Below are 27,523 nucleotides of genomic sequence, written 5' to 3'. Positions count from 1 at the left end.
ACTGGTACACTTTTCAAACAATATAACCCATAATGTGAAGTAACATTGTGTATGTATTTGTGTAAATTATTAAAAATAGAAAAAAAGAATAACTTAGAAGAAAACATAGCTTACAAAATATGCATGTAAGAATTAGTGCCTAGAAAATTGGAATAATTTATAAATAATAGCACTTAATGGTAGAGCAAATAGACGAGTGAAATATTAATAATAAATTCAAGAAATTAAATCTACAATAATAAACATATAAATAAATGCAAATTAATTCCTTTATTATTGAAATAATTTTTATCTCTTATAACTTGATTACAATTCTTTTTATTTCTGTATCATAATTTTTGTATAATATATATTATTTTCTATATCTCTTTAATATTATTATTAAGGGCTTTCTGTGAGAGACTTTTAAATGTTTTAATTAGTTGAAAGGCTGTTTAACCTTGTTGCAAGCCATTAAAGCATTCTGATAATATCAAAAAGTAATCTTCAGTCTTTGTCTTACCAACAGAGAAGCTTATGAAAAAGAAAAGCTTACTCTACAGCTCTGTTACAAGCTCTTGAAACAGAATGTGTGAAAGTAACCCAGTTACAGTTGGCTGTGGAATCAAAAGAAAAGAATGAGGTATGGAAAGCTTAAGGTTGCAAATGATATTAAAAATTTTTAAACCAAATTCTAAGAGTGAACACAACAAGTTTATACTTGCATGCACTTTTATCTGTTACTTAATAAGAGCTCTTCTTTATTCTGTTTTATGTTCAATGATTTTTAAACTATTATTTTAAAAAACTGAAAACTTGAAATATGTTTGTGTTGTAGCTTTGCACTTTGCATATTATTTTTAGTTTTCTGTTTACAACAGAGCAAAAAGGACATTTAATTTTACCAATGGCTTCTAGTACATTATTTGTCCTTTTACAGTTTTTGGAGTGTTATATAAGTTAAGTCATACATATCTGCTACAGTTTTAATAGAAAGTTTGTTTTCAACTTTTCAAAGAACCTTAAAGAAATGTTGATCTCCAGTGGAGGTGGAATATCTTCTCTGTTTTCAACACCCCCTGATATTGAAAACTTCAGAAGTCCAAGTACAAAGAGGTATATTGTGTGTGTATATATTTTTTCTTTCTTTCTTACAAAACCTACTTGTGATTTTTAAAGATAGAAAAATTGCTGTAAAAAATTACAAGCAAGCACAGTTGCACTTACTCTGAAAAATATTTGTTTACAAAAACCAAACATGCAAAGTTATTGAATAACTTTATTGAAACTCTTTATGTTCTAACATGTAAATATTAGTTATATTGACTGCAGAACTATATTTTTGTCAGTAGTTTCAATATAATATTTTTTATTCCCTCATGGCATCTGTAAAGTACATCACATAAACGTTTTAATTCCGAAAAGCTACATGTGTAGACTCTAACCTTCCACAAATGTATCATTCTCTATGCACAGTATTCCATATTCTTTCTTCTGCACTGCTGGTGTTTATATTATGACACTTTCAAATTTTGCAGCATTGAAAAAATTTGGGCAATTACCATCAGACCCCACACACACACCATGGATTTAAAGATTGATGTTTCTACAACATCCAAAGACCCTGACACTCCAGGATTCTTCTCCTCCTGTTTCAGTGTTAACAAGAGACACTTTGTTTGTCAATGATGTTGTCATCATTTTACATCAGGTGTTTGGCTGTCTTGTGTCTCATTACTCTCTCCTTATTGTCCCTTGTTATTCTGTTTCTGTTGGTTTTGGCTAGTCTGCCTTATCTGATAATGACTTTGACCAGCTCTTCCCTCTGTCTGCTTTGCTTCTGGTTCCTCTCTGTATTTTGAGGAAAAATACTTCTGTCTTTTTTCCTTTGCATCTATAATTACTCAGGTATGTGACTTTGTTTTTTCTCATTTCTTCTTCTGACTTTCTTTTCTCCTATCCTTCCCCAGACATTGGTATTCATACTGATGATTTTCTGTCCCACTAATGGGATCTCCATATCAGTATCAGCCTCTTGAAATTCAGTAGTTTTATTGTTCCCTATGCTTTTGGTACTCTTGTTGTTCTTGAGCCTTAATCCCTAGAATATCTTCTTATTTGGGGTGCTCTATGTTATGTTTTATTTATCTTCAGTCTCATTGTCTTCATTTTGCCATCATGTAAATCCTTTGCTACTTGTCTTTTCTTCACCTTCTCTCAAAGTCTGTCTATTAGGACCTCAACAGTTTTTATGGAGATTCTCTTTCCTACTTGTTCCACACGTTAATCTTGATCCATTTTACTACTTTGTTACTGTGGTTTCTTTGTTTTGGGAATTTAGTTGGTTGCAAGATCATTGAAGGTGATCAAGACTCTTTGAAATTTCATTTTGAAGCTGCTTGTCTTTTTTTCATTTTCTTCCTTACCCAACAACAAATTCTGTAACAATTACCCTTTCTCAGGAGTTGCACAAATTTGTCCCCTATCTTGTTCCTCATTCTTTTATCCCTTTCATAGGGTTGGGAATTACTGTTCATGTAGAAGACTTGTCTTGTCTGCTTCCGGTCAGCTCAGGTCCTGTGGAATTGAGCCAAACACATATGAACTCCCTGTGCTAACAGTCTTCAGCTCATGCACATACTTTCTCATGGTCTGTCCCTGTGTTGTCAAACTCCACCCACCCCCCTCAGCTTTTTTCTTGTCTGGACTTTTTAAATTTACATCTCATCCAATGCATCTACAAGCATCTTAATAAGAATTTATTCTATTTACTGATTTAAGATTGGACACCTAATTTACACTTTATCACAAAGATCAGTTGATTTTATTTCTGTATCTCTCTTTTCTCTCTAAAACTTGAGCTACATGAAAAGAAAATGGGATTTCTATTTCCCATCATTCTGGCTTCCATTTCTTTATGCAGCCATTTTAACTCTGACTGTTTTTGAGCCTGGTTTGAGCTATTCTTTATTTTACTGGAACTGCTCCTTCTTACCATGGTATTTCTTCATTTCTCATGACTGTTCATTTTATCATGTCACCTCCCATCAGGTTTGTCAAGGTTTTTCTTGTCTCTTATCATTGTTTGAGCCCTGGATGAGACCATTTGGATCAGAATGTAGACCAGATATGCAACATTACTTCTATCATATGGCATTTTAATACTTCTTGCTCCTTCCATCTGCCATTCTCCAGCCTGCTCAGATGCTCTTGTGAAATGAGTATTGTTATTTGTTTTTCACTTCCTTACCTGCTCACTGCTCGACATTCTTAGATCTTACTATCCCTAACCTAATAATGCTGGAACCCACGTTGTGACCATTGTTGCCTCACAGGGAGTATTTACCTAAAATGCACAACATGGATGAGTACAGAAAATGTTAGGTCTATTTGCCCCTGCCCTGTGCACTCTGTTGAAATGGGGTTTCCCTCAAGACTGCTTTGATGGCATCTTACATATATTCTGCCTTTCAGACTGTACTTTACAACACTAGAAACTGTATTTTGATAACTATGTTGGTTGCTGCATATAGCCCATTGTGTAGTTTTGTGTTTAATGATAAACAAGCTAGGATATCCTGCACTTAAATAAAAACAAACTAAAAAAACTGCAGCACTAGCCATGTGTATTCCCTCACCCCTGACTTGCACATGCTGTCTTTTGTCACTTTAACACTGAAATGGAAACAAAAAAAAGATACAAGTGTTTAAAATATCCTAAAGGTTCATTCTCATATAAATTACTCTTTGCAAGCTGGTTACTGGATAACTTGTCATTTGACAATTGTCAAATTTTTATAAAAATATTTCTTTGCAGCTTCCTAAGCAGTTATTAGAAGCAATCAATTTCTAAGGTCATAACCCAAACTAATAGATGACAGTCATTTGCCTTTTGTGTTTGGACTAGGCCTAGTAAATTATCTGAATATTATGGCTGTATGATATCAAGATGTTCTCTTATTATCATTATTATTACTGTAATTATAATTTGCAAAAATATAACTCAAGTCTAATAACTGTAAACAGTAATAATATTAAAATATTACTTGTGCTTGGTATTTTACATCTTCTTTATTAAATTGTTGATAAGTCCCATTAAATATGAGGATGTGTTGTTGTTTTTTTTATTATAGTGCAAGAAATTTAAATAACTTCTAGAAACCCTGTAACTTATTTCACATGGATTGCACAAGTTATGATCTTGTCAAACTGAAAGTGTTTACTTTGTTAATTCTCTTCAAAAACAATAATATTAATATCTTAAAATTAAGTTTTTACTGCAGTGTATATGCTATATTTGTGGAAAATCAAATGCAAGTATCAAGATCTCATTGCCTAATTATGATGCAGAATTAAAACAAATGGTAACTAAGGTTTCTCTTGCTGTGACTGTGACTAGACAAAACTGCTGGTATACAAAAACATTAATTACAATCCTAAGCTCATTTTAATGCAAATGAGCATAAATATATCTGAATTGGATTGCAGCTGTTTGGTTAATTACATTAAAAATTTCTAGTACTTGTATATATCTTCAGTAATAAGCTTTCAATGTTTACAGCTACTTACATTCTGTAAATACTATTATTTCATATTTCTTATCAGAGTGTCAGCTTTTTCATAATATGTAACTTGAAAAATTATATAATTGTAACATTAATCCTGTTAATTGTCATCAACCATGAAATTTGTTATTTTTTTCTTCATTCTTTGGTAGTTATTAACATGTCTCTTCATGCTAACTAGGATTATACTTATAATTTGTCAATGTTTTTAAAGGATAGAAAGATATCTTAGATTTTTCTTTTTTCCTTGGTAGATCTCTTGCTGCAGACTTCAATAGCACTCTTCAAGTCACCTCTTTGAATGAAATGAAACCAACAGAAAAAGTTATAAAGTTTTTCTCTAAATATATTTAATTAACGATGCTAATATCTCATTGCAAAGAACATTAGTTTTAATTTCTTCTGTACTGATTAGTTAGTCCTCTCAAAATCAATTGTGAAAATATCCCACTTGCAGAAATGTTCACTAAGAGTGTCAAGATAGATCTACAGAATTACTGAAGATTCATTGAGATATTTACTGTAAAATAATTCTATATTCTCTAGTTAATTGAATGCACATGAAATAAACAGTCTTTATTCAAATAAAGTTAGTGAAAATGTATTTTACTTGTCACAATGAGAGTTAAATTTGAAGTCATTTTACTTATTCATATGTAAGACTAATTCTGTTGAGATGATGTTACTTTATGAATCTCATGTTACTTAATTAACTCTTTAATGTCAATACTTACCCAAAGCAATTAATACTACCCACTTGATTGTCATTCCCAATGAAGCATCAGGAGGGCATAATCAAAAGAGATCAGTTGACTGCTTGTATAAAAGATACGTGCTTAACATCACATAATACAGGTAACCTTGCCACTTTATTTGCCAGATGAAGATGAACTGTGCTACTCTAGGTTAGTGACACAGAAGAATAGGTTACTAGAACAAAAATTGTTAAAGGACCTTCTTCACCAGTGTCTTTCATGGAATCTATACACATCTGCACAAATAAAACTTTTGAACAATGCCTCTATTAATAAAAGATAGGAATGCATGGTATGCTTATATACCAAAAATATATATGCATAATTTTTGTTTTCATTCTGTAAAATGTCTTAGGAAATAAAATTATTACATTTACATGTAAAACTTGGAATCAATCAGAGCATGCGTACTCTTTCAAATAAAACAATACAAGCAGTGCTGCTGAGCAGGAAAAAGAAAATTTCCATCTACTATTGAGTGCAATAACTTTGTCCCTGTGTAGCCATCATGTATGATAAAAAATCATACATTGCCTTATTTGAAAGACATACTTTCACAGAAAACAGTAGTGGGAAATTTACTGAAGTTGCAGCATTCAAGTATTTGCTTGGTTCAGTAGGGCTCTTGTTCACAATGAGACAAGCTAAACTGGCTAGTAGGGGTGTTAAAAATCAGATACTGCTGGAGCTAAATAATACGTAGAGTGTGTGAAAAAAGCTATACCACAGACAGTAATACTGATTGTTTTAATAAAAGTAAAGTTTGTTGAGTTACTATTGGGTAGTGCCTTTTATGTGGGGATTTAAGTTAAACATAGACTATTTTTTATAATGCAAGCAGTCTTTATTTTTGCTAATACTTTTCACTATATTGTTACTTGAGTACTGTATATATTCAGTACTTTTACTTTTTACTTGAGTAAATATTTTCTAAAATAATAGTACTTTTACTATTGTAAATATTATCATTGCTTTACCCACTTCCTAGATGGTGTCTTGCATTTCCAGTCAAAGAGGCACTTGGTTCAGGATTCTTTGTCTTTGAACCTTGCACCTCATTTCTCAGGACCACTCCTACCATGTCATCCTTCTAGCTTCCATGTTCCATGAGTAGGACTTCAGTAACAAATCAAATTATCTCAACCCAAACAGGTTTTCCCCACAGAATAGATTCTGCATTGCAAGTTTTCTTCTGTTGGATGGACTCTCACTTTGATACACTGATGATTGGTTGATTGGCCACTTGTTGGAACATACAACTACTGACAATTTAGTCTCTAGTACTTCATCCTTCAGCTTTTGCAGTAGATGCTTTCTATCATGATGGAATGAGATTACAACTCTAGGCCTTCCCTTCAATTTGTATGTTACCCATGGCCTTAGCTATGATATGTTCCAATCCATAGTTGGGTACTTTTAATAGCACCAGATTTGCAGCTAAACCCTGGTTTCTGTTTAGGCAGTACTTTCATGAGTACCCCCGTCTTCTGCTTCCTCTTTGATCATCTCTCTGAAGGCAACCATCATCTGACATTGTACACCAAACTATGCATAAGCTCAAGCTTCAGGCATGTAGATTATGTACTCCTTTGAACATTATCAGTGTTTAATTTCTAAGATTACCATATATCTGGGTCAGCCTTTGCTTAGTCCTGCAATGGACATGTATCAATGGAAATGGCACACATGTCACCATTGGTGTATTGAGAGGAGGTTGAATCTGCTTTAATCAGAAGCACCAATCATAACTCATTTTTAGTCTGGTTTTGTGTCAAGAATTTTACATCTTCCAATGTTTCACTGCATGAGGCAGCCTTATTTAACACTTTTCAATCACAGAGACAAAATATTCTTTGAGTCCCTAGTACTCTCTGGTCTACCTGTGTTGTTTTGAGTTTTTTCTCCCAAATGGCCATTGCAGTTACCTAACTGGTAAGTAAAGGTGGCATTACATTACATTTATCAACATCCATTTGAGTCCTTGGCCTCACATGCCAAGTATTACTTGTCCCTCAAGTTTATTTTAATAGTACGTTGCATAGCCACCAACAGTTTTAACCTTATGTTCAAGAGCACCTATCACAATCTTTGGGTTATTCTGATGAAACAGTGAGATTCAACTGTCACTATTATAATACACTCACAGTTGCAAAGTGTGGAGTGCATTTTCACAGCAACAGTATTTAACCATTAACGTTTAAATTCAGTCTTGATACATAACCACTAGGCCCGGCTTGGCCCAAAGAACATTTAATGAAAATGAAATTATGAGTGTTTATTGATAAAATGAGAGTTTCACATCAACAAAATATAATAACTTTTGACTGCATACTTAAATGGTAAAGGGCAGGAGAATGTGTTTTATACACACTTTTTTGATATGCAAATATTTAATATATTTTAATTTCAGTTTATTTGGGATGAGGAAAGTTACCTGGTTAAACACATTTTAATTTTGCTTGTTTCAATAATAATACATGACATTGTGTACTAAATGGTAATTAGCCAAGTTTCTTGCAAGAAATATGGGTAACAATACCTGCAACTGTCATTTAATTAGATAATGGCCAAGAATTTCGACCATGCCAGCACAAATGGATAACGGCCACTTGTAGAATAGCATTCCCTGTGCAAACCTGGCTTAAGTTGTTGTTGTATTTTTAGTATTCTCCACAGTTAGTCAGATTCATGTTGAAATTTTATATCACTAAAGAATTTATATATATTGCAGAGATCTTACACTTGAGGTTTTGAAGAGATTGTGTAGAGGTTTTTAGATCTATGGTAACATTTGTAACTTCTTTATAATTTTATATATTTTAACTTGGTTTAAAAGTATTCAGCTTTGTAGTTTACCATACAAATGGGGACCAATCACTAGACTGGTGAGGAAGAGATCACTTTGTTTTATTTCCTCTTTCTTGCAAGTATAACACATGACAAACACTCTTGCTTTTGGTGTTTCATATTGAAATTGTGCTTTTGTGAATAAACATTGTACTTTTACACCTTTCAACTTTGAGACTTTCTTTCAGTCATACCCAGTTGGTGATCTGAAAGATGCACAGTCACACACCATAGGCTATTTTGTAAGAGCCTCTAATTAGTGAGTCTAACTGACTACTTTGTGAGAAAATAATTCTCAGGAAAATACCACATTTATAGTAACTGTATAATATTTACACTATAATAAAATTACGAGAGGTATTTTAATTTTGTGAATTGTCACCACTTAATACATGTGTTTTGAAACACTCAGTGTGTGTATTTTGAATGGTTCCTTATAAAAATGCATATTCTGTGTAGAGAGATTGTCATTTCCAAAAACCATAATCTTAACAAAAAAACAGAAACAGGAGAACTTGCCCAGATAGACAAAAGCAGGCCAGGAGGTTATCTTTCAAAATCTCACAAGTTGAAAAAATCTAGAACTTGACACAAATGTCAATTGAAAGTATGAATATGGTATGTTGTATGCTATGTCAAAATCTAGTTCTGTACACTATGTCAAATAAGAGAGAATTTGGATGCACAGTATAAGTAAAATAGTACACAACATTAATTAACAGTTGTGACATCGGAGTATACGAAGTTACAAATAGAGAATAAACAAGATGCTACAGGAAAAGTAGATATCTAATTAATTTGTATTATAAGATGCAGCTGAAGTAAAAAATGCAATCCAATTATTATTATTTATCAAAAAGATAACATTGAGGCCTCTTTAATCTGAGCAGTCATAGAATTAGAAGATTTAAGAGCAGTAAACTAAAGAAAAGTTTTCTTTAAGAAGGTGGACAATTTGCAATGTTACTGAACTATGCTGTTTCCCAAACTGTAAAGTACAGCAGCAAAAGGAGTTGCAAAACATGTTCATAAGCTTTTCATTTTTTAATAAGTCTCAGAAATCCATATAAATCACATTCAGGGTAAAATTGCATTCATTGTTCTAATCGGGTTTTTTTTTAACCAATACCAGCATTAAATTTGCAATCATTAAATCATGTGGCCCTGTGGTGGTATTCTGAAGTAATATTTTAGTATCAATAACATTAATGAGAGTCAAAAGTATGAAAACTGAAAAAAAAAAAAAAAATGCCTTGATGTACTACATCCAGTGGTCAAGAATATTTGTTTACAGTTGTTTATTGGTAGAAACATTTACACCTTGAAATATAAAAATAATGCATCACAATCATTAAATACATTTTTTAGAAAATTTCAAATATTTGATTATACTGCCATTAATTTTTAAAAGCACTAAAATGGGAGGAATCATAAAGAGTGTGTTATTATATTATTATTTACTTGTATGTTACAGAATATGTGTATTCTTTATGCAGGGACATCAACTGCATTTAGAGCTGTTGGACTTCAAATTCATCAGAAATTCAGAGAATGATTGTCGTATGTTGATTTATCTTATTTAAAATTGTTTATAGAAAATTCTACAGTATACAGAACTTTCTATGTGTGATTTTAATTGACCTATTGTGTACATTAAAAACATCTTGCATACCTGTAATATATTAAAACAAATTGTACTATTAAATTTTCAATTTTCATCCAACTTTTTAAATATATTTTTTATTTCCAATGCAACCAGTTTTCTTGATCATCTCTAATCTTCCACTGTGGCAGTAAATTTTGACAATTTTACACATTATATTTTTTGTAAGCCCACCTGATTTTGGCTTACAACCACCATTTTTTTCTATAAGGTATACATGTGTCCATCTTGAATACTAATATAATTTATTTTTAAAAGTTTTCTACATTTGATTGATATCACCAACAGTGCTATATCACAAAATGATGAAAATCATCTTTTGAAAACAAAACCTGAACTTAGGACTAGCCCAGGCAACCCATTATACTTCCCTAAGATATCTCCTGTCATTTTAAACTAGGCTCTCCCACCCCCTCAGTGGCACAATAGTATGTCTGCAGACTTATAATATTAAAAACTGGGTTTCAATACACATTGTGAGAAAAGCACAGATAGCCCATAGTGTAGCTTCGTGATTAACTTTAAACAAACCATTCAATTACTATAACAATTAAACTACAAACACAACAAATGAATTGTACATAGAAATACATAGCTCAACTTGTCATATTTATTGCTTTTAAAATAACTTTAACACTTGTTATGAAACTAAATAATCATTAAATACACTAAAAAATAACTTTGAGACTTTACAGTCTTGTATATCCAACATGAGAATCGTCTTCAAGAAAAATATTTATAATATTTTTTATTATACACAAAGATTGTTTTCAGTTCATACTAAAAGTCTTCTTATATGGTCTTAGGGGTAGTGGATTTTTATATTCTAAATTGAAGTCACTGTCTCCTGGCTCTGAACCTATGGCAACCACACTCTCCATGCCCATCTGTACCTCAGTAGCTGCACCAATTAGGTCTCCTCCCCTTTCAGAGTATCTCTACAATAGATTGTTATCATAGATCGTGGTTTTCCCATCTACCTTTGCTTTATAGTATACTATATTGTTATATTCCTGCAATTCAAAGGGTCTTTTCCAATGCAATGACACTTTGTTGTTGGCAATGGGTAGCAGAACTAAAACATTCTATCTGATCCTGAAATGTTGATCCTTGGACTTCGTGTCACACAAGAGCTCTTGACTACCTTTGTGTTTAACTTTCACTGTAGAACTGCTTTGTAGGTCCAATGCAGTACTGTCCAGTCCTCAATTCTTTAGGTTTCTTCCCCTTTTTCTTGCGATCAACTTTCTCTCAGGCACTGTCCCAAATTTTCTGAAGCAAAGAGTTTTTCTCAGTGCTTCTTTCAGTTCCCATGGACATGCATTTTGGATGTCACTTTCAAAACTTAAAGGGGCTCTTATAACGAACTTGCTCTTCTTGTTCTAACTTTTCTTGAGCTATTGTGGTAACTACAGGTACCTCATTAGCTTCTTTTCTGTCTAGTTTATCCAACCTTCTACTATCTGGTATGTTTCCAATCATCAAATCATAAATTGGTGCCTTCATACATATGACTCCAAGGTTTCTCATTGAGTGTCCACCTGTTTTCTAGCTATGGGTAGCTTTCTCACCATCCCATCAATCAGCACATACCTTGCCCATCATTTGAAACAAGAGTGATTCTCATTACTGCACCCAGTATCTCACAGAACCTTTACTTTCTTGTCCATTGCATAGCATTCACTTACAGGCATGTTTTGATTTGTTGGCACCTCTTAATGTTTTTCACACACTCCAATAACTACTGGTACCATTGACCCATTTGTTGACTTGAGCTGACCATCAGTTGTGCATTGTTTAATCATGATGGTTGCAATTCCTTCTGTTGGTTAATCTGACATGTCTTGATTCTGTTTCTTCTGGCAGCACCATTAATGTAGATAGCTTCAACATTTTTATATTGAGAGTTCTGAAGTTGCTCGTTGACAATAGATGTGTACTCACTGACAAAGTGCCTCATTGTATAACAAGCATAACATACCTTCACCTATTTTACTGTTTACCTTCTGTGACTTTTTGTGGAATCCTGGTAATATTCATCCATCACTTGTTTTGACTTGAACTGGTTATCCTTGAGCTTGCCAGTAATACTTCCTCCCTGGGATTCCATATACTGTTCTACCAGATTGATCATCTCACCTAAATCTGTTGGTGTTCTTTTACTTAGAAACAGTGACATATTAGTGGAGCATGTGATCATGAACTCTTCACATATTAGTATTTTCACACTTGGCAACATCAGTCAACCTTGTAAATGTGCTACAAATACAAATACAGTTTTTCCAATGAAAATTTGACTTCACTGAATTTCTAGTGAAAACCTTCCTCAGTAAATTTATAACATTTCAACAACACTTTTTACTTTATTCCCTGTCATCATGTCTGCAAATGCTTGTACGTCTTTTCCTGTAAAAATTGGACTGAGACAGTTGCCTTTTTCCCAGTCATGAATTTGGGAAAATCTTTCATACTTCTCAAAAAAACATTCATGTTGTCTTTTTGTTTACCAAATTTGGACAGGTTTGGTCAATTGACTTGACCCTGTTCTCATTCTTGGGTCTTCATCTTTCTGTTGAAGAGCTTTACAATCTCACTTGTTCTCTAATTCTGTCTGTATGTATTTCCAGTTGCCCCTTTCCTTCTTTTAGCCATTCTTCACAATACAATCAATGCTAAGTTCACCTATGTTATCACAGTTCTATGTGTAGCTTTAAATAATTGTCTTTTTCATAAAAAATCCACAAAGTTTGTTCAGTTACTTTAGTACTCAGTTGAGAAAAAGAACAATTTTTCTCAACTCTGTTATTACAATACAAACTGTAAATACTACACTAACAGTCGCTACTATACACTTTATATGGCTAAAATCATGATCATCCAGTCTATACACACATTTTTTTTCTCATTTTTCTCAACTTTTGGAAATACACAACAGAAAATCCCACCCCTCTAGTAACAATATTACACATACAAGCGAAAACCTAGAAACTTCAAGTGAAATCATGTTAACAATATTACAAAAGCATAATACAACAATTAAATTACCTACACAATGTTCAACTTGTACAGTGTTACATAATGAAACTTACCATAACTCATTTAGAATAATTATTTTTAACACTCTTCTGATGAAAAGTAAATAACCATTAAACATTAAAATACTAAATAAACGAAATAATAACTCCACAACTGAACAGTGTTCTATATCCGATACTCCTTACGTTTCCATTCCCATCTCTGTCTGTCCTTTCCCTAGTTCCTTGTCTGTATAAGCAAAATACTGAAATCTATTACTTAACAGAGTTATTTCTACAGTTTCTATCTTTTTGAAAGTTGTTATACCTTACATACAAATGTTAAGTTCATCATGAAATCCTGTTGCTATTTCCAGCAGTTTACCCTTCACTTTATCTACACCTATGTGTTATTTAGGGTGCTTTCACATTTTTACACCAATCAAAATCATATTTCACATCTTCACTATTACCTCTATTAAAGGTACATACCAGTCCTAAATTCCTAAATAAAATCTAATGTGTTTATTAAATGTATTAAATAAACTTACTACATCTTAATTTGTTGCTGTATATCAAATTTTCTATGAAATGGTTAATAAATTGTTTAAACTGTACTTTACTAAATGAGGAAATACAATATTTCTATTAGGATAACAAATAAATTTCATTTTACCAGAAGAGTCATAAAAACAAATATTGCTTAGGCAAAGGATTTGCTGCCTCTTTTTGATAGTTTACTGAAAACATTTATACGATATTACTTCATATAAAGTTCATTCATCAAATATAACTATGCCCATTATATATTACAAGAAGAGACTAAAATAAAAATAAAAGGTTTAAATATATACTCGTTTCACAAAAAGTAACTTCCTTAACTCCACTAGATCCTTCTGCTTCAATACTTCCTAGTGGATCATACACTGATGCAACAATTGAAAGGACACATCTATGAATTAATTGTCATACTGGTAGGCAGAGGCAGAAATTGAATTCATCTGATTCGATACACCACTGAGTGTTGAAAACTAGTTCAATTGAAAGATCGTCAAAGTAGATCTAAGTTCTTCAGTTCTTTAGCTCTTTCCGACTCAGAGACTGCCATCATAACCTCAAGGCTTTGGAAACAAACTTGTGAAGTCGAAGATTTCCTGCATCACATGAGGCTTGGGCACCTCTTATCAGCTGGATGGCTTCTTGAGATGAGCTACAATGCGCCAAGCCATCATCCACATAGAAATCTTGCTCAAGGAAGTCACAGACTTCTTCAGAAAATCTCTCACGTTCATTTGCTGTAATTCTCTTCAAACAAAAATTTGCACAAGCAGGTGAGGATGTAGCACTGAACAAGTGCACTTTCATTTTGAAAATGCAAGGGGTTGTCGAAAGATCACCATTTCTCCACCAGAGAAATCTCAAATAGTCTCTGTGTTCAGGATACACATGAAACTGGTAAAACATCTTCTCAATGTCCCCATAAAAGCCACAGGTTCATCTCAAAACCTACATAGGACACTGATCAAGAAATTCATCAGTTCTGGGCCTTGGAGAAGTTCGTCATTCAGGCAGTCTACTTGATAACAAATGCTACAATTGAAGACAACTCTGATTTTTCCTGGCTTTTGAGAATGATAAAAGCCATGGTGTGGAATGTACCATGAAGTCTTGGATTCCTTTCCAAACAGTGACACTTCTTCTGCCTCCTCTCACTCTATTATTTCGGACATGAAAGACTTGTAGTCTTCTAAATACTGTGAATTCTTCAGCCTAATTTGTTCTAGTTTCTTTTCTGCCAATTGTTTGTTGTTAGATCGGTATGGCTATCCATGGTGTATAAACCTTCCTTGTCTTTGTATGTATTTCTCTCCAGCACTGTCATGAACTTGATACCTTCCTGAGACATGGAGTGATCATCCTGCTTGATTTTGTTCTTGGAGAAGTCTGATTCCAATAGTTCAATTACTTGAGGCAGAATCTCCTCCTCTTCTGCACTCATGTTGCAAATGAACTGAACTTCATCAGGATGACGTTTGTTCAAATAGCGTCTATTCAAACAGTGCTGGTTCTTCTGCATATGCTCCATCCCAGATCCATTTTCTGAGCAAATGGCTCTCTGTCATGACCAACTATAAAATCACGTGGAGCAATAGCCTCAGGACAATTGTAACCCACAAGAAGTCCAACTTCGCACTTTTGAAGAGGGAGTATCTTGTTCTCCAGTTTCCTGAGGTGCTTCCATCTATTTGCAGTGGTTGAGGTTGGGATGTGGTCTCTGTTGAAAGGATGAAGTCTCTTGAATAGGTTGTCAGCAGACAGATTATTGTACCTGAACCCATTCCTCGAACTTGCAGTCCTTTGAACTTTAAACAGTTAATTGTGGAGGTAGATGTCAAAGTGGACAGCTTGAATCTGGCAAGTTCTGGCTCAGAAGTTTATCAGCTGTGTCTTCCAAGATAAAAGTTGTGTCGCTTTGTATGTCCAGCAATGCATACACCATGACCTCTGTATCAGGGTCCTCCTTCATTGACAGATAGACTGGCACAATTATAGAGGTCATTCCCTTACCATTACCGTTTGTCACCTTCAGTGTTACAGAGCCTTCCATTACAGTCATATTTATTGGGGTGGTTTCATTTAAACGTTCTGTCTGACCACTCAGACGTTTGTAATCGCCATGCAAGCAGGTTGGATGCCGTCCCTTGAATTTGGAGCAATGACTCTTGTTGGTTACATTCTTGGAAAAATGCCCATGAGTGAGGCAGCCGAAGCAAAGCCCATTCTTCTGCTGATAATCTCTTCGCTTGGAAGTAGTTTTATTAATGAAGAACTGACAGTCGTGTAGGGTGGGATTGTTCCTTTGGCAGATGATGCATCCCGTCTTTGAAACCTTTGTCATGTCTGTAACAAGCACATTAGCACCCTTGCTTTGCTTTGGTTTTGTTGGAATATCCCTCTTTGGCTTCAGACTGGCAAGGTTGGACAAGAGATGTGATTGGGTTCCAAGCAATATCGGCTTCCTTATTGAGGAAAGACACAAAGAGCTTGAAGGATGGATTATCTTGGTGTTCAAAAACCATAATGCCCCAACACTGCACTAGCCATTCTGGCAGTTTTGCAAGGATCTTTCGATTCTCTCAGCAGTCATTGAGGATTTTCAAACCCTCAACATGGCCCATTGTTACTTGACACTGTTGCAGAAAAATCAGTTTCCTCAATGCTTGGCTATCTCTGCTACCCACTCTCGGTCATTCTTGCAGCTTGTCCTTGAATGCTTCTGCTACCATGAATGGATTCCAATAACGATCATTCAGGATTTTTCTGGCACTCCAGTAGGCAGATCCTGAATCAAAAGAAAAGGTCCCCACTATTGCATCCTTAGCCTCTCCACCAAGATACTTCTTCAAATAGTGGATTCGATCAATGAGTGCAATTCACCTTGAGTCTATAAGTGCTCCAAAGAAAGCCTTCCACCCTGGATATTTCAGGGTATTCCCTTCAAATACAGAAGGCTCAGGTGCAGCGAGACGACTGATGTTCACCACATCTATGAACATCTTTACAAGTGACTGTATATCAGGGACAGTTTTTTATCTGATGAGGAGTAGCTCTTGGCAACTGTAAGTCATGTTCAGTGCCATCTATGTCAGATGCTTCATCATCAAGAGCTTGCAACTCTGCTTGTTTTCCAAGAGTTCACTAATTATTCATTGTTCTTCTAGTTCATGTCGTTGTCACTGAAGTTTCCCTTGAGCCTCTTGCTCTGCTTTGTGTGCAGACACCTCTGCCTATAGATACCCCAGCTCATGTTCTTTCCTTCTTGTTTCCTTTTCTGCCAGTACAGCTGCGGCTTGAGCAGCGAGAAGTGCTCTCCTCGAGGCAGTCATCGAGCTTGACCTTGTTGAATTGCTGACCCAGCTGAAACCTTCCAATGTTCAGTCATTTGTTGTCCCATATGAAGTATGGTCTGGATATCACTCTTTGCTCTGTCTGACAGAAGCATAATATCAGGTGGTACCTCGTTCTCTGTATGATCATGAACCTCAGAGTACAGTCTGTCGAGACAATCCAAACTACCATTCAGCTGTTCCATTGTGACATGAATTATTTCGGGACAACACACACAGTCAAAAAGTTTCTCTGCCTTGTCACATATCTGCCTGCTCTACTTGAACCAGATCAAAAAACTGGTTAATAACCTCCTCATTCTTTTCCATAGCTTTTAGAGATGGCTCGCAAACTCTGGTACTACAATGAGTATCTAATGCATTTCGAACATTAGTGGAAGCAAGTTTTAGGATGAGCATCTACAGCCACTACAACATATTGGGAAACATGAGTATGAGCATTGGCAGGGAAAGGAATGTCATTTACAAAAAGAATGTATAACAAGTGGCTAAGTACAGAGGCTTGGAAACTCCAGCTAGTAAAGGGAACGAGTGAGAGAGTTCATTATCAACTTTAACTCTGGTGAAGGAGTTATTTAAAAAGCTAGCTATCCAACAGATAAAGGTATTCAGAATGTTTATGGAGAACAGTTTATAAAGGAGAACATTATGCCATACAGAATCGAAAGCCCGTCTGACATCGAGGAATACACCCACGGCAACCTGGTTGTGGTTCAAGGCTTGGAATAGGGATTCAGTAAGTCTAACAAGGTGGTCAACAGCTTGACGTTTTCGTCAGGAGGTGTTCTGGATATTAGATAAGATGTTATTAGTTTCAGCAAAAACCTAAGTCTATTAGTGATGATTTTCTCTAATAGTTTGCTTAAGGTTTCGATGAGGCTTATACGTCTGTTGTTTAAAGAATCAGGCAGGTCAGATAAGGACTTGGGGATGACAGTGATAATGGTTGTTTTCCAGTAATTAGGGTTGTAGCCATGCAAAAAGAAATAACTGTATATAGAAAGTAGATGATTTAGAAAGGTCAGGGATAGATGTTTCATGGCGCAGTTATTTATGCCATCTATTCCGGGGGCACTATTGCTTTTAAGTCGTTTGATGGACATTTCGAGTTTGGTTAGCGTGAATGGTTTGGTGATATAAGCGTTATGGATGAGAAGGTCTAAACTGAAGCTGGGAGTTAATATTTTGCGATGTTGGGATATGAAATTATTTATATTAAGGAAGTGAGTGTTGTCAAAAGTGGGGAGGTTAGACGTTGTGAAGAAATTCTTGAGAACTTTAGCAAAAATTGTGCATTTATTCTTGTCAGTAGAAACCATTTGGTTGTTATGTACCAAGTTGTGAGTGTTAAGATTTTGTGATGACTTACAAACAAATTTAAATTTATTCCAGAATTCTTTAGGGTGGTTGCAGAAATTGTCTATTGAGGTGCAGAAGTTTTTCCATCTAGCCATCTAGTTATTTGTTGTTGTTTTATTAGTTGTTTAATGGTATTGTTTGTTTGATTGATTAATGTTTTGAGATGGTAATTACGTGTAGAGACAAAAAGTCTACGTAGACGACGTCTTTCAGTAACGTGGCTATGGATTTGAGGAGTTTAAGACCCAGTGGTGTAACGGCAGGGTGCGGACCTGAGCAGGAGTGACAGAATGGAGGGCATCGGTAATAGATTTAGTAAATTTAAGAACAAGATCATCAAGGACTTGGAGGCCAGAGATTAAGGGAGAAACATAGAAGGGAGTGTTAGATAGAATAGATTTGAAAGCATCCCAGTTGGAATTGAAAAGTTAAGGGTAGGGGATGTGGGAAGGGAAAAGCAGGTAGAGTTATTAAAAAGATGGAAGGAAACAGGAAGGTGATCACCTCCAATATGATTGTTGACTTGAAAATCAGAAGTATGAGGAAGAAGGTTAGGTGTGACTATGACTAGATCAAGAATATCTTGGGAGCCGTTAACGTGTGTGTGTGTTGCATGATCGTTATTGACACCTGTTAGATTCTTCGAACGTAAAATGTTACGAATAATATGTCCGTTACGATTGTTGGTACAACAGAAGAATTCTTTGTGCTTAGAATTTAAGTCACCAAGGATTATGGAGTGTTTGTGGAAAAAATGGGCGTATTGTAAAAAAGTGGAGTTGGGGAACTGCGAGGGGCTGACGTAAATTAAGAATATGATGATGGGGAAGTTATTATGAGTTAGTTCAGCTAAAATAGTTTCATTATGGGGCTGAGTAGGAGGCTTCAGAATTTTAATATTTAACTTAGGTTTGAAAAGAAAGGCAATGTTTCTAGTGGGGCAGAATGGGAGACAGAGAACAGTTTATAACCAGAGAGGGTAAAAGAATGATTGATATTTAGTAAGGTTTCACTAATTGAGATTATGTCAGAGTTTAAGGTGTTGCAGAGGTCGAAAAGCTCATATTTCTTAAAGTAAAAGCCACCTTGAATATTTATGTGTAAGAATGAAACCATATCACTCACCTGGAGGGGTACTGACCTTTCTTGCTTGAATCTAGTGGTACCATGACACTCGGATTTGGGTTGCTGATGTTTAAGAAGAACTTGGTAGAGTGGTATATCCAGAAATATAGTTGGTGGAGGGACTCGGATTTGTTTTATGTCACCATGAAAGCAATATCAGCAACAAAAATAGCGAGCCGTTCATGGAAAGCAGTACCAAAACCCTGTGTTTTTTGGGAGTAGGCTCCGAAAGTTGATGAGCTCCGGTCTTGTTAAAAGTTGGGTTCTGGGTTTTCAGGGCTGCTGCATAGTTGACATGCTGAGCCTGGACAGATTTAGTGTTTTAATCAAGAGATTTGTCACAATTTTCAGAGTTGTAAAATAGACACCGGCTGGCAGTGATTGATAGCTACGGCTGGATTTTCCTACATCTTGTTTAACGTCACCTAAATATCCATAAGATATATGATGCGAATTAGATATGGAAAACGAGGCCAGAATATCAACAGTAAAACTTCATTCACTCACCACCACTAGAGTTAAACAAGACTCTTTTCGACTTTTTCGAAAAATCTAATTTCATTAACTTTATCGGAGCTGATTTTGTAAATTAAAAAATGTTATAAGATTTCTCGTAATTTGTTGTCGCATACAAGAGTTACCACCAGAGCTTCTCAAAATAGTGATATAAGTTTAGACTCATTATTGGTATTCTGTACTCGCTAAATATCTCTTTAAATAGTCATATGCTGTCGTACGTAATTAGTTTTAATGTTTAATATAACGATTTTGTGCGTCTCCGTGACAATCTTTATATAATTTACAGCTTTAAGTTTGATTATTTTAATATTTATTTTCCTTTTCAAGATTATTAATGGATGTAATATATGACATTAAATTCCTTAAACAGTAATAACCAAATTCGTTAAATAAGATAAGCCAGATATTCGAACCTTTGGTTGTCACAGTTCTCCTTCGGTGCTTTGTAATCTGCTAAGCAGACCCAAACTCGTCACATATTCTTGGGATAAAGACCGAAAACTCCGCTGACAACATAATAAAGAGAGATCATCTCGTTCTTTTTTGGTTTATCTGCCACTCATAATTATAACTAATTATTAACAATTGTACTTTTTATTGGAAACTTTAGCAAATGTTCATGAAGAAATTATTGCAAAATATATGTAAGTTTAAAATGAAAGTAGCATAGCGTGTTACATATTCCTCTAGAAGTTAGCGTACACTGTGAAGACTCAATGGAACTGTTTAACCTAAAGAATATTTTTATATTCTATTCACGAGACAGTGAACAAGGAGTAAACATTCTTATAAAAAAAATAAAATATTTTTCTATTCCCTCAACCAATCCTCCGAAAATTATTCTAATTTTTCTTTTCTGGTGTTTTGACAACAATGCCATAGGACAAAGCTTCACAGACAGAGCTCAATATACAATTTATTTTTTACCATTTTCTTTTCCGTTTCTGCCATTTTAATTCTTCTTGTTTAGTTCCGCTTTTACTTGTTAGAGCAGGGGTTCCCAACCTTTTGGCACTCGCGACCCCTTACCTAAAAGTTTGAAATCCATGTGACCCCCTACTTAGGCCTTACTATCAGCAGCTTAATTTTTATTTTATTTTCTGTGAAGGAGAGGGAAAGAAATATCTAAAAAATATATTTAAAAATTCTATAATTATTTATTAGCAAATTAAATCACATTGGTCCAACCTGAATTCACAAAAAGAACATATATTTCTTAAAATAATATTAACATAGGTTTGAACAGCTATCCAACCCAGCTAGTGAGATGCCTGACGTTGCATTTCAGCAGCAAGCTTTGAAATTCGTGGCCGAGCGTTTGTTAGAGCCTGTCTCATGTCATCTTCAACATCCAATCTGTTCCTATTCTTTGTTCTTATATTGACAATAGTGGAAAATCCTGCCTCACACAAGTAGGTAGAAGCAAATGGAACAAGGACATGTAAAGCTATCATGCTGACTTTGGAGTATGACTGATACATAGCGCACCAGAACTGAGTCATGGACTTCACCTTGAAGAGATCACGAGCTGAAGAGTCGTTCCTTAGATCCAGAAATTCATCTTGGATATCATCTGGAATGCTGGAAACATCAATTTCAGTACAAAATGGGTTCCTTACCAGGGCCTCCTGTTTCTGTGATAGCTCAGAGAAGTAACGCTCGACTTCCTTTTCTAGAGACTGAAGATGTTCGGTAATCTCATCCTTGAGGAACTGATCCAGTTGGATCTGAGACTCATCCGTCACTCCACAAAGTTTTTCAAACATAGCGATGTTTCCAAGATTGGTTTTCCGACGCCAGTTCTGCAGTTTGGAAACAAAGGCCCGAAGACTATCTTGAAAAAGGAGAACATGTGTTTCCCTTCCTTGAAGCTTCAAATTGAGCTTGTTCAGCTGGTCAAAAATGTCAGCTAGGTACGCAACCCTTTTATTCCATGCTTCATCTTCGAAGTGAGCTACAAGAACTTTCCTTTCTTAAGTCTCCAGGAATAGCTTTATTTCATCTCTCATTTCAAAGACACGATTAATAACGTTTCCTTTCGACAACCAACGTATTGCTGTGTAGAAGAAAAGGACTTCATGGTCAGCATTCATGTCTTTGCATAGTTCTTTGAATAGGCGAGTGTTGAGTGCTTCAGTCTTCACATAATATACAATTTTGATTACAGATTCAAGCACTTCCTGCATAGATGCAGGGAGAGTCTTACTGACCCTTTGCTTGAAGTGCTAGCTTCTTCACTCTCGACTGGAATCCTGATTTCGATCCCAGCATAGCCGGTGCCCCATCCGTACAAACCCCACACACGTTTTCCCATTGAACATCTTCGTCTTGAAAAAAGTTGAAACTTTTTCCATGACATCATCAGCTTTTGTTGTGGTTTCAAGTGCACTGCAGAATAAGAATTCGTCTTTGATGTCACCTGAATTAATGTATCTCATGAAGACAAGCAACTGAGAACATGAACTTACATCTGTTGACTCGTCGAGCTGAAAGGAGAACAAAGGGGAACCCTTGATTTCAGTCAAAGCCTGTTCCTTCACATCCATAAACATTTTAGAAATGCGCCTCTGTAGAGTATTATTTGACAGGGATACTTGCTGCATCTTCTTTGCACTGGCTTCTCCAAGAATAAGATTTACTGCTTTCATCATGCAGGGTTTAAGAAGTGTTTCTCCAATCGTTTTAGGCTTTTTTTGTTTAGCAATTTCGAATGCAATCTCATATGAAGCTTCCACTACGGCTGCACTCTGATGCTGAAACGACCCACTTCCATCGATTCTTTAGCTTTTAAGACACCGTTCATGCCGTTTGAAGAAATCCAAACCCTTCTTTGCGTGTTCTGGATGTTTCGTCTCGAGATGACGCTTGAGTTTTGATGGTTTCATTGACTCTGCACTCAGGACAGCATGGCACAAAACACACTGTGGTTTATCGATGCCGTCGTTGGCGAGCACAGTGGTGAAGCCAATGTTGAGGTAGCATTCTGAGTATCTGCTCCGTTTAGCCATGGACACAACTCACCTCTACTGCTTACTTATCTACTTGTTAAAATAAAATAAAAATGTTGAATAATGAACGCTTTGGCAACTGTACATCTTACACTAACTACTTGTGGGGGGTGCAGGTAGAGTAATGATGAGGTAAGTATTGGGAGGGAAGGGAGCGTGGCTAGTCGCGCGATTCGTCATCCACCAATCAGCAACGGACATGTGACTCACGTGTCGACAGCGAGCACAAACACAATCACAGCTAAACATACACACAAGCATACGTACATGCGCGTGCACTCACATACTCGCTACTCACTAGTACACACATACATACAGTTGCAGACACATACACATTCACTCACAGGCACGCATACATACACCCATAATATCACCTAATGACATTGAACTAACGTAGTATACGTTTTGCTTTGCACCGTGTAAAAAAATGTAAGAGCATGAAAATGTAATTAATGAAATAAAATTAATGTTATCCCAAGCTACTTCTAATAAGGCTACGCGACTCCCCTGCCAAGGCGACCCACCAGTTTGGATCCCCTGTATTAGAGTTGTTAACCTATCGTAACTTGCCTGTACTCCATCTATACTTATTCTACTTTTTTAACGCTTTGAGAAGCCCTTAATCGAGTAAACGGTGCCACTTTTTTCCCAAAGATTTCCTTGGTCTTTTTTCAACATTCAGTGCTTCTTTCTTGGTATAAATCATGGTGTTATATTAAACACTCACTATTGTACCAATATGATATTCTTATGACGATCTACGTGAAGTACCCATAAAAATATTTTACTGACGATCCATCTGAAGTACTAATATTGATATATTAACGAAAAATTGGATGATGTTCTTCTCCTGCTGGTCATTAGAAATACATCGTTGAGTGCACGAGTTCCGTTTCTCCCGTAATAACCTGTCAGGGCTTTATTTTATAATTATATATTTAAAAACGGCTGGTGTGAATAGAGAAAGCACTAACAGAGGAGCGAACAATGTTTCGACGTTTTCGATCATAGTCAGGTTCACAAAGAAAGATAGGGTTACTGACCAGTAGCTAAACACTTGTTTGAAGGCGGTTGTGTAATTGAGTGTAGGAACATAGAGGACGTGCTTAGACCCATAAATAGACTTTCTCAGCAACCAATTAGCAACCCTCATAGAATTCACCACGATGAAGACAAACTTCACGTTCAACAACCACAACTACATGCAAACAAATGGCTTAAGTATGGGCAACCCAGTATCACCAGTTCTAGCCAATATTTGTATGACACAAGTTGAACACACACACACAGTTAACACAGCATTACATCCACCACTTTATTAGTACAAATATGTAGACGACACGATTGCGGAATTCACATCCACAGAACACGCACTTAACTTTTTCAGTTACATTAACTCTATACATCCCAACATTAACTTCACATGAGAACGGAAATAAACCAATCACATATCATATCTTAACCTCAAAACTACAAGAACCGATACACAATTTGAAACAGGAATCCAACGAAAAATCACCCATACTGGACTATACATTCCTTCGAACTCAGCACATAAAACAAAACAAAAACTCAACATACTAAGAAACCAAATAAACACAGCCATAAAACTATGCTCACCAGATAAAATTAACGACGAATTAGACAAAGTAAAACAATACTTCATCAACATCAATAAGTTTCCTCCACAAACAGTAGAAAACATTATACGGACACACCTAGACAGAGAGCAAAATCAGCCAACAAAAGTAAATATATCTCACGAATCAAAAACTCGCGAAACCATATACTGCTGCATGCCATATATTCTCGACATCAGCAGAAAAATAACCAACATTTGGCAAAAACTAGTAACAAAATGTGACATTCCAGTTAATACCAAATTTATTCAAAAACCAGGCACAAAACTGAGGTTTATACTGTGTAAAAACTACACTGACACACACCAGACCAATATTATTTATAAAATACAATGTGATAACTGCCACGACTTTTGTATTGGAGAAAGAAGTAGAAAAATGGAAACCAGATTCAAAAAACACAAAAAGTCATCTTCTCACGTTTTCGAACACTACAAATCAAACAAATACAACATAACCATAGAAAATACCCAAATACTAAATAAAGAAACAAACATAAACAATCGCAAAATTAAAGAAGCCTCACTTATACAACAATTCAAGCCCAAAATAACCCGATACAAAGGAACACCTTTATACCTGTATTAATAAATATATCCAACATCTAAACATGCCCTCTACAATCCTACACTCAATTTCAAAACCGCCTTCAAACATGTGCTCAGCTACCGGTCAGTAACCCTGTCTTTCTTTGGGAGCCTGACGATGACCGAAGTAGGTCAAAACGTAGTTCGCTCCTCTATTGGTGCTTTCTCTACCCACACAAGCCTTTTTTAAACATATAATTTTCTCTACAAGTGGGGTTCTCTTCACCCCAGATTATTATTTTGTAAGGTATTACCGTTTGTAGGCAATGTATTACCTACTCACATTTCACATTCACTTTGACGGCCCAGCATGGCCAGAGGGATTAAGGCGTTCGACTCGTAATCTGAGGGTCGAGGTTTGCAGTGAACATGCTTGCCCTTTCAGCCGTGAAGGCATTATAATGTGACGATCAATCCCACTATTCGTTAGTAAAAGAGTAACCCAAGAGCTGGCGATGGGTGTTTATAACTAGTTGCCTTCCCTCTGGTCTTGTACTGCTAAATTAGGGACGGCTAGCGCAGATAGCCCTTTTGTAGCTCTGTGCGAAATTCAAACAAAGAAACAAACACTGACTTTAATTGTAATTATAGCTTAGCACCAGATGTATAAATAACACAAAGTAGCACTGTACTTATGTCTGTTGCTGTAATGAAACAAAACCCAAATTAATCTTGAATTTGAAATTGTAACTTAGTTAGCAACTGTACAAATTACACAAACTAAACATATAGAATATGATCCCTTTACATATAACTCAGCAGCTGGTAACAGTGTAATCAAATTCACTCTTGCTATCATTAACATTCTGATGCGCTCTTGACAACATCAACATCAGCTGTGAAGATTGTAACAGTTCTCAAGTTAATAACCACCAATGCAAACTACAAACCACATAGATAGCTAATCATAAGTTAACCACACACATCCGAATTGACAACGTATAAATAAAAGTTGACACACTATATCACGTTGAAGACTCTTTGGTTGGCTGGTTGGTTTGGTGTTTTATGGAACAAAGCAGCTAGGCTATCAGTGCCAAACAACTGGTAAAAAATTAAAGTAAATTTAAAAGAATTCATAAAAGGAAATTAAGGTAAAACAAAACAAAGTTTAAAACGATAAATATCATAAAACCAATGTTTACATCCAGTCTACAGAGGTAAGAGATAAACTGCAGCAACACAATTTGTAAAGGACTTTCTCTTGCATAATTGTAATTATCATAACTCACCAGGAAGACTAACAGGTAAGTACAAAAACCACCGTCAGTCACCTGAAGTTGGCCTTTCTAGTCCTGGTTCCAAGTTATTTGACGTTACGGTCATTTTCTAATTTCAAATCGAACTAGTGGTACTAACAGGGTGTGAACCAACATAAAGCAATTCCAGGGCCAGTAGAGAACCAAGCGAGTCAATATAAATAGTGCAGTTTGAGTACTGCTCAGTTGCTATGTGATCCAGAGCAAGAGAAATGGCATACAGTTTAGCAGTGAACACAGGAGCTGTAAATGGGATTCTATGTGCAACCACCAAACCACAACAAACCATGGCAGAGCCCACACAGTCATCTGATTTCGAACCATCTGTACATATAGGAATGGAAGGATGGTTCAAGAGATGTTCAGCAAATAGCAGACAGTATTTCCAATCAGGAGCGTCTGCTTTTCTCAGATGACTTAAAGATTGGTCACATTTCGTAGGGCTCGATAGTGAGAGGGGTTAGTGGGCACCGAAATACTTTTTTTTTATTATGGACACCCCTCAAATAAAAGAAAATAAACAAGCATCACCACATAGAGAAAAATCCAACTACTGGCAAACGACCATGCATTGATGACTATGTACAGTCAAACTCACAACTTGAATCTGTCCCGCGATTTTTAATTATACATTATTTCACTGAAAAACCCTTGGAGCAAATATCTCCATTTCTAATTCAGAAGGGTTTGGAAGGGCTTGCTAGCCCTCCTCAATCGGTAAAAAATTTACGATCTGGGGACATTTCACTAGAAACATCTTCTTCACAACATTCCAAGCTCCTGTTGACATCAAAGGCCACTGGGGATGTACCCATTGAGGTTACTCCTCATTCTACTTTGAATTCTTCCAGAAGAGTCATAGTTGAGAGGGATTTAAAGACAATTCTTGAGTCAGAGACCCTCGCAGGTTTCACCAGCCAAGGTGTTACAGCCGTGCGCTGAATTTTAACTCGTAAAGACAAGATTATGGAGCCGACAAATGTTCTAATATTAACATTTACAAAAACGCGTTCTCCTATCACAATCAAAGCAGGATATCTGAATTCTAAGGTATGTCCTCATATTTCCTAACCCTGTTAGATGTGTCCATTCTCAACGATTTAGTCATTTAAAAACATCTTGCCATAGTTCCTTGGCATGTGCCCATTGTGCTGGTAAAGACCATGATGCCTTTGAATGCAACTACAACCGCATTGTATTAAATGCAATGGTCTACATCCTTCCTATTTTACTTCTTGCTCGAAATGGGTGGAAGAGAAAGAAGTACAACGTCTTAAGACAGTTCATAATATTAC

At 35.7% G+C, this 27,523-nt stretch overlaps 2 protein-coding genes and 1 long non-coding RNA gene across 5 annotated transcripts in view; 2 read left to right on the top strand and 1 right to left on the bottom strand.

The window, feature by feature from the left end:
• The window catches only part of LOC143252264 (uncharacterized), a 260,355-nt gene that overhangs the window by 133,493 nt on the left and 99,339 nt on the right, over positions 1–27,523 (top strand). The gene's annotated exons all lie outside the window — the stretch shown is intronic.
• On the top strand, positions 413–5,127 carry LOC143254519 (uncharacterized). The gene is made up of 3 exons (XR_013030230.1): positions 413–622; positions 998–1,095; positions 4,799–5,127. It is a non-coding gene; the product is annotated as an uncharacterized LOC143254519 (long non-coding RNA).
• LOC143252265 (uncharacterized) overlaps positions 9,430–27,523 on the bottom strand; it is a 55,674-nt gene continuing 37,580 nt past the window's right edge. The window contains exons 2-4 of one of the 3 annotated variants that reach the window (XM_076504143.1): positions 20,148–20,240; positions 19,232–19,640; positions 9,430–17,517 (exon numbers count right to left, since the gene is read on the bottom strand). In XM_076504143.1, the coding sequence (XP_076360258.1) occupies positions 15,216–15,722 (507 nt within the window). In that variant the 5' untranslated portion in view covers positions 15,723–17,517; positions 19,232–19,640; positions 20,148–20,240 and the 3' untranslated portion in view covers positions 9,430–15,215. Of the gene's footprint in view, positions 17,518–19,215; positions 19,641–20,147; positions 20,241–27,523 lie in introns of all 3 variants that reach the window. The other 2 variants (XM_076504140.1, XM_076504141.1) reach the window with 2 other exon arrangements.

The sequence above is a fragment of the Tachypleus tridentatus genome, chromosome 6 (assembly GCF_004210375.1).
Source record: "Tachypleus tridentatus isolate NWPU-2018 chromosome 6, ASM421037v1, whole genome shotgun sequence".
Lineage (NCBI taxonomy): Eukaryota > Metazoa > Arthropoda > Merostomata > Xiphosura > Limulidae > Tachypleus > Tachypleus tridentatus.
This window is presented reverse-complemented; position numbering and strand designations above follow the sequence as displayed.